Consider the following 15,816-nt stretch of genomic DNA (forward strand, 5'->3'; position numbering starts at 1 on the left):
AGGCAATTTTTTTTAGGCCGGTCTCAGTCACATGGCCACGCCGAAACAAGCCGTCTTTGAGGGCCATGGATGATGGATGGATGCTGTGTTTCTATTTGTCACCCCCAATTAGCATTTAGGAGGGTCAGGAGAGACGCGACGGAAAATGCTCTTAGTTTGTCGTGTACTCAGAGATGAGCACAATACTTTTCAAATTTTCATTAGACCAGTTTTTCCAACAGTGTCGTGTTCCCGCGCCTATAAGAACGGCCAAACTTTTTGGACACCACACCTCCACAAGCAACCGAGAAAGAACGCGGCTGCTGGCTGCAGATCGACACGACACGACAGGGGAACGAACGAACGAAGCTGGTAACGAATTCTTCAGCTCGACCGACCGGCCATGGACCCGCGCTGCAGCGGCCACTGGGAGAGCTCGTCGGATGACGTGACGAGGCCGCTGCTGCCTCTGCACGACGACATCACGGACGACGGCGCCCGGCGCTCCTGCTCGCCGCTCAGGTCGGTGCTGGCAAACAAGTACCTGTCGATCGCGGCCGGGCCTCTGGCCGCCGCGCTGATCTGCGCTCTCCTGGACCTCGGCGCCGGGCACGCCGCGGCGCGCAACATGCTCGGCGTGCTGGCCTGGGTGTTCATCTGGTGGATCACCGACGCCGTGCCGCTCGCCGTCGCGTCCATGGCGCCGCTCTTCCTCTTCCCAGTCTTCGGCGTCTCCGACGCCGACGCCGTCGCCAAAGCATACATGGACGACGTCATCTCCCTCGTCCTCGGCAGCTTCATCCTCGCCCTCGCCATCGAGCACTACAACATCCACCGCCGCCTCGCCCTGAACGTACGGTCAATCAATCAATCGATTCAGAGCAGAGTTCCTGCTCAATCAAAGTACTAACATTGTGCAGTTCGTTCCAATGCGCAGATCACGTCGCTCTTCTGCGGGGACCCGGTGAAGCCACCGCTGCTGCTGCTGGGCATCTGCGGCACCACCTTCTTCATCAGCATGTGGATCCACAACACGCCCTGCACCCTCATGATGATGCCGGTGGCCACCGGGATACTGCAGAGGCTCCCCGCCGGCGCCGCCGACGCGCGCGAGGTCAGGCGCTTCTCCAAGGCGGTGGTGCTCGGCGTCGTGTACGCGTCGGCGATCGGCGGGCTGGCCACGCTCACGGGCACCGGCGCCAACATCATCCTCGTGGGGATGTGGTCCACCTACTTCCCGGAGCAGGACCCCATCACCTTCAGCTCCTGGATGTCCTTCGGCCTCCCCATGGCGCTCCTCCTCTTCGCCGCGCTCTGGGCCACGCTCTGCCTCATGTACTGCTCCAACAACACCGCGAGGGCGCTCTCAGCTTACCTCGACCGGACCCACCTCAGGAGGGAGCTCAGCTTGCTCGGTACGTTGCCATTCTCTTGCTCTCTCTGGGGAAATGCTTTTACAATTCAATCATCGTCCGGCCATCTGGCTTTCTGAATGTCGACATAGGCCTTGGTCAAACATTACATACTCTGGATAGCTCGGCAACCAACCACATTTTGCCCCTTGTCATGAGCTGAAAAATAATTTCAGTGTCTGATCAGCATCTCCATCTTGATTTGTGCCAGGTCCAATGGCTTTTGCAGAGAAGATGGTTCTTGCCGTTTTCGGGGTAAGTTGTAGCCGCTCTCTTTAGCTGAACCTTGAAACACAGTGTTGCTGTAACATAACTGAAATACTGAATCGGTCCAAACTCGTTTGCAGGGTCTGATTGTGCTCTGGATGACGAGGAGCCTGACAGACGACATCCCTGGGTGGTCAGTACTCTTCCACGGCAATGTTGGGGATGGGACTGTCACTGTAAGTACTCTCACCAACATTACCTTTTCTAGTTTTCGAGGGACAATCTGTCACACTAGTTCAGCGAACGTGACACCAACCTGCTCGCTCGCATCGCAATGCAGATCATGATGGCGACGCTGCTCTTCATAATCCCCAGCGGCAAGAACGACGGCGAGAAGCTCATGGACTGGGGCAAGTGCCGGAAGCTGCAGTGGAACATCATCCTCCTCCTCGGCGCCGGCTTCGCCATCGCCGACGGCTTCAAGACGAGCGGCCTCACGGACATCCTCTCGGAGGGGCTCGGCTTCCTCCGGGGCGCGCCGGCGCTCGTCATCGCGGCCGTCGCGTGCGTGTTCAGCGGCCTCATCACGGAGTTCACCTCCGACGATGCCACCACCACGCTTGTTCTGCCGCTGCTCGCCGAGCTGGGCAAGACCATCGGCGTGCACCCGCTGCTGCTCATGGTGCCCGGCGCCGTCGGCGCGCAGCTCTCGTACCTGCTGCCCACCGGCTCGCCGGGCAACGTAGTCGGGTTCAGCACCGGCTACATCACCATCAAGGATATGGTGGTCACCGGGATGCCGCTGAAAATCGTCGGCGTTGCGGCTCTCACTGTCCTACTGCCAACGCTAGGTAATTTTACTTAAAATTCTTGCACTAGTAAATAATTTAGCCTCCGAAAAAAAACTGCAGCCTGGTACTGAATCATGTTATTCTCTTGATGTGATGCAGGTTCTGTGGTTTTTGGCATGGATCAGAAGGTATAGAAACGTAGAGTACTGGAAAATCAGTTGCACCTTTTGAGCATTACCATGGGTAGTCTGTAGGTTAGGATGTAGTACTAGTAGAATGTTGAGGTTGTACACTGTATAGTCAATGTCGTTACCTCATGAATGATATGAGGTCATGTTCTTTTCTGTATCTAGGAGACGATATTAAGATTTGTATTGAGCAATTCCATATGAATATATTGAAATTTGCAACCTCTTCGTTTTCATTTTCATGTACTCGTGCACATTCTCTAAAACCACAAAGCAAAGATGTGTTTTGGATCGGCAGATTGCATAATTGCCTATAGGTAAACAGCTCCATGATGGTGATCATACAAAGATCTTGTAGTTTTCTTCTCTCTATAAACAACTCAACTATCAGGAGTAAGATCGATCGTATGATTGACTCTGTCTATAAACAAGTGCATGATGAGTAGCCAGTCGCAGAATGTACCAAGCAATGCCTTTATAATTGACACATTTCCCTTTCACCTTATCACTGCAGATGGATCGGAGCATTGGAAGATATCCTGTACTGCGCTGGTAGTTGATGAGGATGATTTGCTAACAAAAAGATATGACAAGATTGATAACAAAATACTAGTAACCCCCTTCTGCAATGGAATGACTGTGCTATAGAGTACGTGTGTTAAAATATCGTATTCTCCAAATCGGAAAAAAAGTCAATGATTCCATGATATAATTTTTTTTTAGTATACTTGGTCATAAACTAGAAATATCTACCAAGATATTTTTTACCATAAAATTTAGTGATCTTTATAAATATAGGTAAGGTTACAAACAAAATATGTGCACTGTAATCATGCAAGTGACACAAACTCTCTTTTATTATCTTCCCATATTTTAGAGGATCATCTATAAATATTTTTAGGCCCAATGCATTTAATAAATTAATGTAATTTTTGTTGGACAATACAATTTAAATGCATCACGATGTATAACCTATTAATGTAAATTTAAAAAATGAGTTATAAATAAGTATAAAAGTTCAGTACAAATAGTTTTATTTATTTTGACTCGTTTGACCACAAAAATTTGCATAGACCATTCTGTTGTGACCAACAATGTATTTGACATGTAATAGCACATTAGAAATGAAGCCAAAACTATTTGTTCTGAATTCTGTAGTGCATATTTGGGAAAATTATAATTTTATTTTTTATATTAACGTAAAACAAATAATATAAGCTATCGAGTAATTAATAATACTTCATGTGAATTGTATTAAGTGACTGACTTAAATCGTTTTCAACTTGTGTAAATCGTTTTCAGGCGCTTCTCCAAGGCGGTGGTGCTCGGCGTCGTCTACGCGTCGGCGATCGGCGGGCTGGCGACGCTCACGGGCACCGGCGCCAACATCATCCTCGTGGGGATGTGGTCCACCTACTTCCCGGAGCAGGACCCCATCACCTTCAGCTCATGGATGTCCTTCGGCCTCCCCATGGCGCTCGTCCTCTTCGCCGCGCTCTGGGCCACGCTCTTCCTCATGTACTGCTCCAACAACACCGGGAGGGCGCTCTCAGCTTACCTCGACCGGACCCACCTCAGGAGGGAGCTCAGCTTGCTCGGTGCGTTGCCATTCTTGCTCTCTCCCCGTGTACCTGGAGAAATGCTTTTACAATTCAATCATGGTCCGGCCATCTGTCTCTCTGAATGTCGACATAGCAGGCCTCGGTCAAACATTACATAGTCTGGATAGCTCGGCAATGAACCACATTTTGCCCCTTGTCACGAGCTGAAAAATAATTTCAGTGTCTGATGAGCATCTCCATCTTGATTTGTGACAGGTCCTATGGCTTTTGCAGAGAAGATGGTTTTTGCCATTTTCGGGGTAAGTTGTAGCCCCTCTCTTTACCTGAACTTTGAAACACAGCTGTAACATAACTGAAATACTGAATCGGTCCTAACTCGTTTGCAGGGTCTGATTGTGCTCTGGATGACGAGGAGCCTGACGGACGACATCCCTGGGTGGTCAGTGCTCTTCCACGGCAATGTTGGGGATGGAACTGTCACTGTAAGTACTCTCACCAACATTACCTTTTCTAATTAATCTGTCACACTAGTTCAGCCAACGTGACGCGAATCTACTCGCAATGCAGATCATGATGGCGACGCTGCTCTTCATAATCCCGAGCGGCAAGAACGACGGCGAGAAGCTCATGGACTGGGGCAAGTGCCGGAAGCTGCAGTGGAACATCATCCTCCTCCTCGGCGCCGGCTTCGCCATCGCCGATGGCTTCAAGACGAGTGGCCTCACGGACATCCTCTCGGAGGGGCTGGGCTTCCTGCGGGGCGCGCCGGCGCTCGTCATCGCGGCCGTCGCGTGCGTCTTCAGCGGCCTCATCACGGAGTTCACCTCCGACGACGCCACCACCACGCTCGTGCTGCCGCTGCTCGCCGAGCTGGGCAAGACCATCGGCGTGCACCCGCTGCTGCTCATGGTGCCCGGCGCCGTCGGCGCGCAGCTCTCGTACCTGCTTCCTACCGGCTCACCGGGCAACGTAGTCGGGTTCAGCACCGGCTACATCACCATCAAGGATATGGTGGTCACCGGGATGCCCCTGAAAATCGTCGGCGTTGCTGCTCTCACTGTCCTACTGCCAACGCTAGGTAATGTTACTTAAGATTCTTGCACAAGTAAATAATTCAGCCTCCGAAAAAAAACTGCAGCCTAGTAAATATACTCTGGTACTGAATCCTTCTATTCTCTTGATGTGATGCAGGTTCTATGGTTTTTGGCATGGATCAGAAGGTATAGAAACGTACCGAAAATTCAGTTGTACCTTTTAAGCATTACGGTCTGTAGTCTGTAGGCTAGGATGTAGTGGTAGAATGTTGAGGTTGTACAGTGTATAGTCAATGTAGTTTCCTCATGAAGAATATGAGGTCATATTCTTTTTTGTATCTACGAAATGGATGAATATTTGTATTGAGCAATATGAATAGATTGAAATTTGCAATCTCTTCATCGTTTCATTCTAATGTACTAGTACACATTTTCTGAAACCACAAAGCAAAGATGGGTTCTTGATCGGGAGCCTGCATAATTGCCTATATGTGAACAGTTCCATGATGATGATGATGATGATACAAAAATCTTCTAGGTGCTTTCTCTCTATAAACAACTCCACTATTAGGAGTAAGATCGCATAATTGCCCCTCTCTATAAACAATTGCATGATGAGTAGCAAGTCCCAGAAAGTCCCAAGCAATGCCTTTGTAATTGACACCTTTCCATGTCATCTTATCACTTCTGCAGCTGGATCGGACCATTGAAAGATATCTGCACTGGTAACAAAAAGATGGAATGGAATGATTTGCTAACAAAAAGATACGACAAATTGATAACAAGATACTAATAACCCCCCTTTGCAATGGAATGATTGTGCTAGTATGTGTGTTAAAATATCGTATTCCCCAAATTGGCAAAACATGTCAACGATTCCGCGATATACATTTCATTTTAGTATACTTGGTCATAAACTAGAGATATCTACCAAGATATTTTTCACCATAAAATTTAGTGATCTTTACCAAGACAGGTAAGGTTATAAATAAAATATATGCACTATAATCATGCAAGCGACAAAAATTCTCTTTTATTATTTTCTCATATTTGAGAGGATCGTCTATAAATACTTTTAGGTGCAATACATTTAATTAATTAATGTAATTTTTGTTGGACAATACAATTTGAATGCATCAGGATGTATAACCTACGAATGTAAATTTAAAAATGAGTTATAAACAAGTATAAAAGTTCAGTACAAATAGTTTTATTTATTTTGACTTGTCCAAAGACAAAAAAATTGCATAGACGATTCTTGTGTGGTCAAATACTTCTTGTGCCTGTAATACAACAACAATACAGCAGCCATCGGTGGTGGCAATAGCACATCAGAAACGAAGCCAAAACTATTTGTCCCGAATTCTGTGGTGTATATATGTGAAATTATAATTTTATATTTAATATTTACGTAAAGCAAATAATATAAGCTATTGAGTAATTAATAATACTTCATGTGAATTGTATTAATTGACCGACTTAAATTGTTCTCAACTTGTGTAAATAATTGTTGCATTCCAATTGTTCACAGGAGAATACATGTACATAGAAAATACAGTTGCACTTTTTAAGCATTGCGGTTTGTAGTCTGTAGGTTCGGATGTAGTACGTAGTAGAATGTTGAGGTTGTACAGTGTATAGTCAATGTCGTCACCTCATGCATGAAGATTATGATGTCATATTCTCTTTTGTATCTACGAGATGGTATGAAGATTTGTTTTAAGCAATTGCATATGAATATACTGAAATTTGCAACTTCTTCATCATTTGATTCTAATGCACTGGTGCACATTTTCGGAAACCACAAAGTAAAGATGGGTTCCGGCTCGGCAGACTGCATAATTGCCTGTACGAAGCAGCTCCATCATGGTGATCATACAAAGATCTTGTAGGTTTCTTCTCTCTATAAACAACTCCACTATCAGGAGTAAGATCGTATGATCAACTCTGTCTGTAAACTACTACATGATGAGTAGCAAGTCGCAAAATGTACCAAGCCATGCCTTTGTAATTGACACCTTTCCCTATCATCTTATTACTTCTGCAGATGGATCGGAGCATTGGAAGGTTACAAACAAAATATATGCACTATAATCATGCAAGCGACAAAACTTCTCTTTTATTATTTTCTCATATTTGAGAGGATCGTCTATAAATACATTTAGGCGCAATACATTTAATTAATTAATGTAATTTTTTTGGACAATACAATTTGAATGCATCAGGATGTATAACCTACGAATGTAAATTAAAAAATGAGTTATAAACAAGTATAAAAGTTCAGTACAAATATTTTTATTTATTTTGACTCGTACGAAGACAAATATTTCCATAGCTGATTCTTGTGTGGTCAAATACTTCTTGTGCCTGTAATACAACAAGAATAAACGAGCCAAAACTTTTTGTTCTGAATTCTGTGGCATATATCTGTGAAATTATAATTTTATATTTAATATTTACGTTAACCAAATATTATAAGCTATTGAGTAATTAATAATACTTCATGTGAATTGTATTGAGTGATTGACTTAAATCGTTCTCAAGTTGTGTAAATAATTGTTGCATTCCAATTATTCACAAGATCTTGTAGGTTTCTTCTCTCTATAAACAACTCCACTATCTAGAGTAAGATCGTATGATCGACTCTGTCTAAGCAACTGCATAATGAGTAGCAAGTCGCAAAATGTACCAAACAATGCCTTTATAATTGACACCTTTCCCTATCATCTTATTACCTATGTAGATGGATTAAAGCATTGGAAGATATCATGAACTGGCAGTTGATAAGTATGATGAGATGGATACAATATACTGATCCCCCCCCCCCCCCTCTACAATGGAGTGACTACGGTAGTTGTTATGATTTGGAGGCCTAGTAATTTCCTATGGATCCAGCTTTTGATCAAACTATTTTTTCACGTAACTAGGAGTCTCCAGTAAATTGTGATCAGGGGCGGAGCCAACAGGGTGGAAGGGTGGGGCGGGGACCACCCTAAGATTTGGCCCAGCCCATATGTCTTATATAGAAATTATGGAAAAAATAAAAAAACACGGCCCAACTAAGGCCTGCCCCACCCTAGCGAAATGGGCTAGATTCGCCACTGATTGTGATGGGCCGTGAATTTAGCTAGAATTTTAATTGATCAAACTATTTTTTCACGTAACTATGAGTCTCCAATGAAACCTTATTCATCGCTCCATGCGGGAGCGATCTGTTCTCGCCTGAAGCGATAGTCGGGGTGCGCTGGCCCATTAACGGGGGTGTGAATAGTTTTTATTAGTTTTCATGCTATTTTTGCTTGTTCCTAGGTTTTTGTTGGTTTCTTCGTTTTTTGCTGGTCTCTTCGATTTTACTGGTTTTGCAAATTTAAAAATTTCCTAATTTTTAAATCGTTCAATTTTGAAAATTGTTCGACTGTAAAAGTTGGTCGGATAAAAAAAAGATACAACCGAAAAGAGAAAATAAAAAGGGAAAAGAAACAAAAAAATAACAGTGCCGATTTTTGGGCCTAGTAGGAGCGGCCCATGGAGATCTTCGTGCAGGTGGAGCAACGCTCGCTTGGCCTAGGCGCTCCTCAACTCGAGTGCGTGCTTTGGCTTTGCTCACCATGAATCCGAGGACAAAAACCCATGCTGTCAGAAACTTTTGTTCTCCCGCGGTACATTTGCCAGCCCATGCATCATATAGACAGTAACGGATTATTGCCTCACCGGCGATGGAACCACCGTTGATCAGTTCGGAGTACGGCTTTCCATCCATACATACCATACCTCGCTTCCCTTCGTATAGCCCAGGTTCCTGTAGTACGTTGCCCATCCGGAGCAGCCATGTACAGTATTTCATACGCTGGATCTGAATCGTGGGAGCGCATCCATTCCATTGTTCTTGCCGAGCCTGGGTACTGATCATCACCAGATCGCTCCGAATTATACGGATCTGGTACTGCTATATATGCTAGGTCTTCTTCCTTCCCTGTAGAACAGCATGGGGTGTCACACGCATGCTCCAATCTTACACGTGCACCTTCAAACCAGGATACCAGAACCAAAGGGGCTGAAGTTATTCAAACCAGGTTTTTAGACGTTTCGTTGTCAATTTTCTTTCAGTTCAAACGGAGTCCAGTTGCCAATTGACATGATTGCTTTGGGAGAACAGTACTGTATGTAGCTGGAGTAGATATTCTACAATCTACAATAATACTATACATGTCACTCCCAAGAGTCAAAGCTGATCGATACTGGACGGATACAGCGTAGAAATTAGAATACTCCCGATCTTACGGGTAAACGTACATATCTACGTACTCCTACTTCTGATTATGGTCTGCCTAGCTTCTCCGGCCGCGTACGCGGGGCTCACATCGCACACAGTGTTACTGCTACTTCATCGCCATCGGCACGGTCGCATTCGGACGAAGGTGCGATGGTGCCTATCGATCTCGTCTACTCCTGGTGTAATTAATTTTGTTCCTTTTGTCTGCATGTGGCACAGTCGACTTGTGGTGGGGGGCGCTAATCATAGCAGAACGGAACGGGCACAGCGCAGCTACGCAGGCGTCTCATGAGGATGAGGTGCTTCAGGCCGATTCGTTGACGTGTTACATCGGGAGGGAGCTCGTCTGCTCGTATCGTGCGTATTGATGGCTGCTAGCAGCATGGAGAGAATGCATCCAGGTCTACACCTACGGAATCAGTCTACAGAATTAACTTACGGAGGGGTGTGGCCTCTTGTGATTGGAAGGGATTCATCAGTTGCTCCGATTTTTACTCATTCAGTTGCACAACATCCCACCACGTCATCCCGTAAGTAGGATTCCGTAGATATCACCCCGTAAGTCTAGCATTATGAACGATGGGGATTGATACGATGGATGTGGATCAAGCAGGCAGGTTGAGGAGGAGCACACATGCGCATGCTCATGCTCATGCTCATGCTGGAGCTGCACCGCGTTATGGGTAGTAACAGGGACTTTTGGATGGGAATGCGTTTATGCGCTTGATTTGTTTGGTTGGTTTCACTGTGCTCCATTTCGTGTTATTGTAGCCAGCAGAAACGGGGTCGTCATGCGGAAATGCATTTTCACTCAGAGGTGTAGATGCACCCAAGTCTCAAAAAATAATTTCAAAATGTTAAAAAATTTATGAAAAAAGATTAGGTATACATCCGGACATTCTATGTCCACACGTGAAGTCTTGCGGTAAAATGATTTTTTTGTGGCTTGCGTAAAAAAGATTTTTTACGGTACTCCAAAGTAGCTTCTCACGAGATTTGTTTTGTATTTTTCCACAGCCCACTAAAAATATATTTTTCTTACAAATCTTTTTATTCAAATATAGCATGTGTCCGGATGTACATCTAGGATTTTTTATTAAAACTTTTAGATAGTTTGACCATTTAGACCCATGAGCCAAAACATCATATCTGCCGTAATGTGCCTTCTATATGTTCACAAACGCTTCAGTGAAATGTTGGGTTTGCTGTCTTCAGAGAAGCCCAACGCTAAATTAATAAAACCAATACCCATAGAATACAATATATTAGCTTTTATTACAAAGGGATGTAGTACACAAACCCTCCACAATAATTTTATGTGAAATAATAAGAACCGAAATGTGCATCTGTGAAAACATAAAATCTGGTTGGCTAGGTTGTAGATCCAGTTTATTCACGAAATAAGATAGGCTTACTTCTTTGAAACATATTAGTCTTACAAACCGAACATAAAGTTCACAGGCAAAGTAAAGATGAACATAAAGTTCATCGGCCAGTGCTTCGACCACGGCGTGTGACACCACCGTGCCAGACGGGACTGCCGACGCCCCTGTTTCAGTGTAATTTCCCTCCGATCGCCAATCTGTGGCTGATCCTTTTGCCGATCGAATTTGTAGCGGGACGCGACTTGTTTGAATTTCGACTTTATCCGCCGAACTCCGGGTGGACGACTGGAAATATGGTTCTCCCCACGAATTAATTTCGTCCAATCCGACGGTTGTTTCGTTCGGATTTCGGCGTGGGGAGGCCAAACGAGTGGGGATGCTCTAAGCTCCCAGGCTTTTGGGAGCCTGTGGTTGCTCGTGACGTGGCGTTGGTTGGAGCCTACATGGACGTGAGTCGCGATGTCGGTTCGATGCTGTGTTGACTGGGGTTCGGTCCTTCTCTTGCACCCGCACGCCGCTGCTCGCCACTCCATCTTCCGTAGCCGAATTCGCACCGCTCGCCGCTCCTTCTTCCATAGCTGATTCCTCCTGCCCGACGGCCGCCTCTCTTGTTTCTTGATGAAGCCTCCTCTCTTTTCCGGCGTGTCGCATCTACTCCGGCTCAAATCCGGACAGATCGAGAGAAAATTAGGCACCAGGCATGTCGTTGATGAGGGCTAAAGGAGGTTCAGCGGCTACAGGAGATGCAACAGCAGCTTTTCTCCCTCGCTAAGAAATCCAAATGAAGAAACCCAAGACGCATCCGGAGAGGAGCCATGCGAACAAGTAATTTACCTTCTGCACTACGAAGATCATCAGCTCGCATCCGGCAGGCCAACCATGCTATCGAAGACGACGAGGACGAAAACGAATGGCCCACGCCACACCTCGCCCGTCGGCACTGGCCCTGGCCTCGGATGCGATCCGGAGCTTCATGGCCTCTCCTATCCTCGGAGGTGAATAAGTCACGGCACGCGCTGCCGCCCGCGGCTTTCGCCATGGCTTTTATTTATAGACTAGTTTTGGAGGGAAGGGAGCTTCAAAATTGAGAGAACTACGTGTGTGTTTGGATCCATCGGTTGTCCTCATTTTGCTGGTTGCTGCTTTGGATGGATGAGATAAGTTATCCCACGGATTGGTGACATGGAGTCAAAACAAGCATATCCATAATTCCAGCGGTGAGGAGATCAACGTCAGCAGCTCAGTTAATTACGGGGCAGAATCCTCGTAGTCAATCAAAGCAATAATTAGGGGGACCGTCTCCTCGATTTTCATTATTTTGTGGGTTACCAAAGCTGGAACCGTATGGGATAATTACTAGCTTGACTATGCGTTGGCTTACCTAAAGCTGCATGCTTCCTAAAATCAAATCGGCTTGTCATACGAACGGGAACAACACATAGAATTTTTTGATTTTGTATGCATCTGTCATATGGCTGCAAACTCTACAGGTTTTTTGCTTACAACAATTTTATCTAGCTAATACTCCCTCCATTCCCTAAATTAAGCGGTAAATATTCCTTTTCCATTTTTCCTTTCTCCCGAGAGTACCCATCCCTTCCGTTCGCAGCTTCCTAAGAAATGGGTAACAATTAATCTAGGGACGGCGCATGCATGCATGCACAATTGAAGATCTCTGAATTAGTTTCCTCTAAATCCGGTGTTGATTGATTTAACACAGCGCATGCATGAGAGAGGCCAGGACGTGTGTTGGCATATTGCGGTTAACGAGAAGGCTGCTGCATATTCCTTGGGGCACCGCTAGGCGTCGGACGCCGATATTAGCTTCCGATCGGACCAGTCGGAAATCGTTGGATTGGAAGCACACACGCCGTGCGATATGGAAACCAACTCCGCGTTTTTTTAGGTAGTTAACGTCGCTAAGAGTGCGTCCCGAATTAACTGCTCTCGTATCGCACATACTGCATGCAGATCCAATCCACCAACGTGCTTCTAGAAATCTGCATCCTTCACCAATTGCTTCCAGGATTTGCAGTCTTGGCAGCAAATCAAAATTTAGTATGTGCTTCCGTAATCACCAACCACCAACGTTTTTTTTTTTTTGAGGGAAATAATCACGAACGTTCTGATTATAGAAGAAAAAGGATCTTTCACCGGCCAGGAAGCAATGGATCGAATAGATCGTGAACCCTTTTTCTTCCATAATCTTGTTGTACTATTTTTTTTGAGATGTAAATCTTGGTCTAATGTTGCCGGTACATATAATTTAAAGGAAACTAATTCCAGAGTTCTAGGAAACAAAATAAACTATTTCATATAACCATTTGCTTCCAACCAAGAACAATCGTATTTTGGAGAAAATATTCTTCTAATGTCACATAATCTTGCTACATTAAGTCACTAAAGTCACAGCTATTTACATGCTCCAATCTTTCATTCAGAATGTTTCGAAAACATTACAAATATGCTCCCCGCTACTCACTGATACTTAACCTTTGCTGCATAGCATACATTAACAAGATGCAAGCACTCAATCCTCTTACTACTATATCTATGATCATGATGCAAGTACCTTGTATATTTTTCAATTCCTACAGTAATACACATTCTTTATCAAATGCACAACTTCTTTTAACACGACACTGCACACAAGTTGCGGCAAATAAATGAACTCTCCGAAGTTACAGTTTTTTCCAGGTACTAAGCATCTTCGTTTCCTGTGTACATGAAATTTGTATCTTGAAAGGAAAACGGGAATATGCTCAACCGCTTGTTTCTTGTACTGGTTCAGCTTGCTTCAAAATTCAAAAAATTCGAGCTTCCAAAGACCATCGGCCTGATGGGTCCGATGGGTCCGATGAATTGTTTCCCATCGGCCTGCGATAGATAGTATTTACCTATTCCTTGTCTCAGTTTTGATGACCATGTGAACTAAGGAAGTAGTGTTTTAGTTGATGGATACCTTCAGTTTTGATGACCGGATTTACATCTTTCATATGGTTCTCCTTCTGCTTTAATAAGTTTAAGTTGTACAAAATTTAAATCAATTAAAAGGTATCAGAGAGAGACCCATAATTTGCAGAAACATAGTTACACTCGAGAAAATCTAAGCAATTAACAAATCAGATCTAGTAGACAAACCCGTTGCATTCATATTCGAGCACATAAAAAACATCCATTTCATATTAGTTAAAGGGCTTGCTACGAAAACAAAACTATATCGGTTTTTAGCTCCCAATTTGCAATCGATTACCCAATTATTGAGCCATGAGCCCCCTTAATTAAGTTGCATGCACTCCTCGGTATACCCCCAAATAGTCGATGCCAATTTGATCTACATGCATTGGCGTGGGAATGGCTTAACCAGTACATGCCCAACTAATCCGGTTCTAATTGGGCAGTTAGAGATACATGAAAAACGTGGAGCGATTTACATCGTGGGCCTCGGTTGTTCCTTCGCATCCCATAACTATTCTTAGCATTATATGGAATTTCACGGGAGGATTAACAACACTGATTGGCTAAAATTTTGGAAAGAGAAGCCCTGTCGCTCAATGTACTCGCACCTTGGTCGCCCTTCAAGACATAGCAAGTCTAGTAAACTGACGTGGAGGGAGTATACTAATGCACCTCCAAAACATCCAGTTCAAGACACTTGTAGCTGAAAGTGTGATAAAAAATATAGTGCTGACCAATTTGTTACTACATAATAATCTGGTGCTATAGCTAGGAATGATCTTTGAGCTTCACGTTGCAACCAAAAAAGTTGATGGACGGTCAGAACCCGACTCAAGCCAATGACCAATGGATTGATGGTCGCGACACTACTACATCAGCTAGCTAGCTACACGAAAATTAACAGAGTTTAGTGCATATGCCCATCAGCTTGCTAGTTACTGGAGAAATAACATACTTGGAATTGGCACGCATGTATATATATAGGTACCATCAGCTTCAGGCACATCACCGCAAGTGCTACGCACTACACTTGCTAACCACATATCTTAACTTCCAAATATAACAGCCAGGTTTCTCCCTTCATAACTGGGTTGCAAATGAAAGTATGGAAGTACTCAGCAAAAAATTACACTCAGAAAAATACCAAAAAATCAACCAGCAAAGAACAATCATTTGTGACATAACATCCAAATTTCTCCCTTCATAACAACCATTTCTATGTGCATGACTTGTCCATCAACTACAACATGGGTACACCAAATAAAGGAGATCAATATTCCGTCAAGATGCATGTTGATTACAACAAATGCTACTGCCCATTAGAAGGAACTAAAATATTACAAGAACCGCAAAAATTTAACGGTAGTGAGAAACAAAGCGTTGCAAGATGCAGAGGAAGGCAGGGAGAAAAGGAAGGAAGTGTAGCTTATTTCCTAGGTGCAATCTGCATAGGAGTGGAGCAACACTTTCTGCACCGATCTTGATCATGACATGGGAGTCCTAGACTTGACCCCTTGCATCCACGAGATATACAATATCATCATTAACTCATGTATATCCTCACCTAGGTAGATCATGCAGAGAAATGAAGGATGTCAGTTGTATAGCAACTAAAATATGAGCACAAGGTTGACACTGAATATGATTATTTATGATGAATTAGCATCGCACCAAAGACAAGGAATTGTTTAAAACAGAGCACTTCTAGTTTGTTTTAACATATCACTATATCAGGGGCAACATAATCAACCGTGAATTCAAAGGGGAACAAGGCTTGAACAAGGATAGCTACAGTAATCATTTTCATGTAGCCCTTGAAGATGGGGCCAAACGTATCTGAATGATAATACTGAGCCTACTTAAGGATAGTTATAGTCGTGCAACCAATAATACCGAATCAAACAAGGCTGCACCAGATCATTTTAATGTGCCTACAGTTGGCATGGCTAAGCAGCTTGATGCTTCTACAAATCAAAGATTCAGAGCTCCATAATTGGGTTGCCCAATACAGGAAGCATAATTAGTAA

At 44.3% G+C, this 15,816-nt stretch overlaps 2 protein-coding genes across 2 annotated transcripts; both read left to right on the plus strand.

Moving 5' to 3' along the window:
- Window positions 1-259: 259 nt before the first annotated feature.
- LOC124653040 (tonoplast dicarboxylate transporter-like) lies at window positions 260-2,799 on the plus strand. The gene is made up of 6 exons (XM_047192095.1): window positions 260-832; window positions 917-1,394; window positions 1,603-1,646; window positions 1,739-1,834; window positions 1,939-2,449; window positions 2,549-2,799. Exons 1-6 carry the CDS (start codon window positions 383-385, stop codon window positions 2,581-2,583), a joined length of 1,614 nt encoding a protein of 537 aa, XP_047048051.1. The 5' UTR covers window positions 260-382; the 3' UTR covers window positions 2,584-2,799.
- A 1,075-nt stretch (window positions 2,800-3,874) lies between these two features.
- On the plus strand, window positions 3,875-5,544 carry LOC124653041 (tonoplast dicarboxylate transporter-like; the record flags this gene model as incomplete). Its single annotated transcript, XM_047192096.1, has 5 exons — window positions 3,875-4,175; window positions 4,395-4,438; window positions 4,526-4,621; window positions 4,707-5,217; window positions 5,331-5,544. Coding segments are annotated over 5 exons (987 nt in total), but the record flags the coding sequence as incomplete, so codon positions are not given.
- Window positions 5,545-15,816: the final 10,272 nt, after the last annotated feature.

This window comes from Lolium rigidum, chromosome 5 (assembly GCF_022539505.1).
Source record: "Lolium rigidum isolate FL_2022 chromosome 5, APGP_CSIRO_Lrig_0.1, whole genome shotgun sequence".
Taxonomy (NCBI): domain Eukaryota; kingdom Viridiplantae; phylum Streptophyta; class Magnoliopsida; order Poales; family Poaceae; genus Lolium; species Lolium rigidum.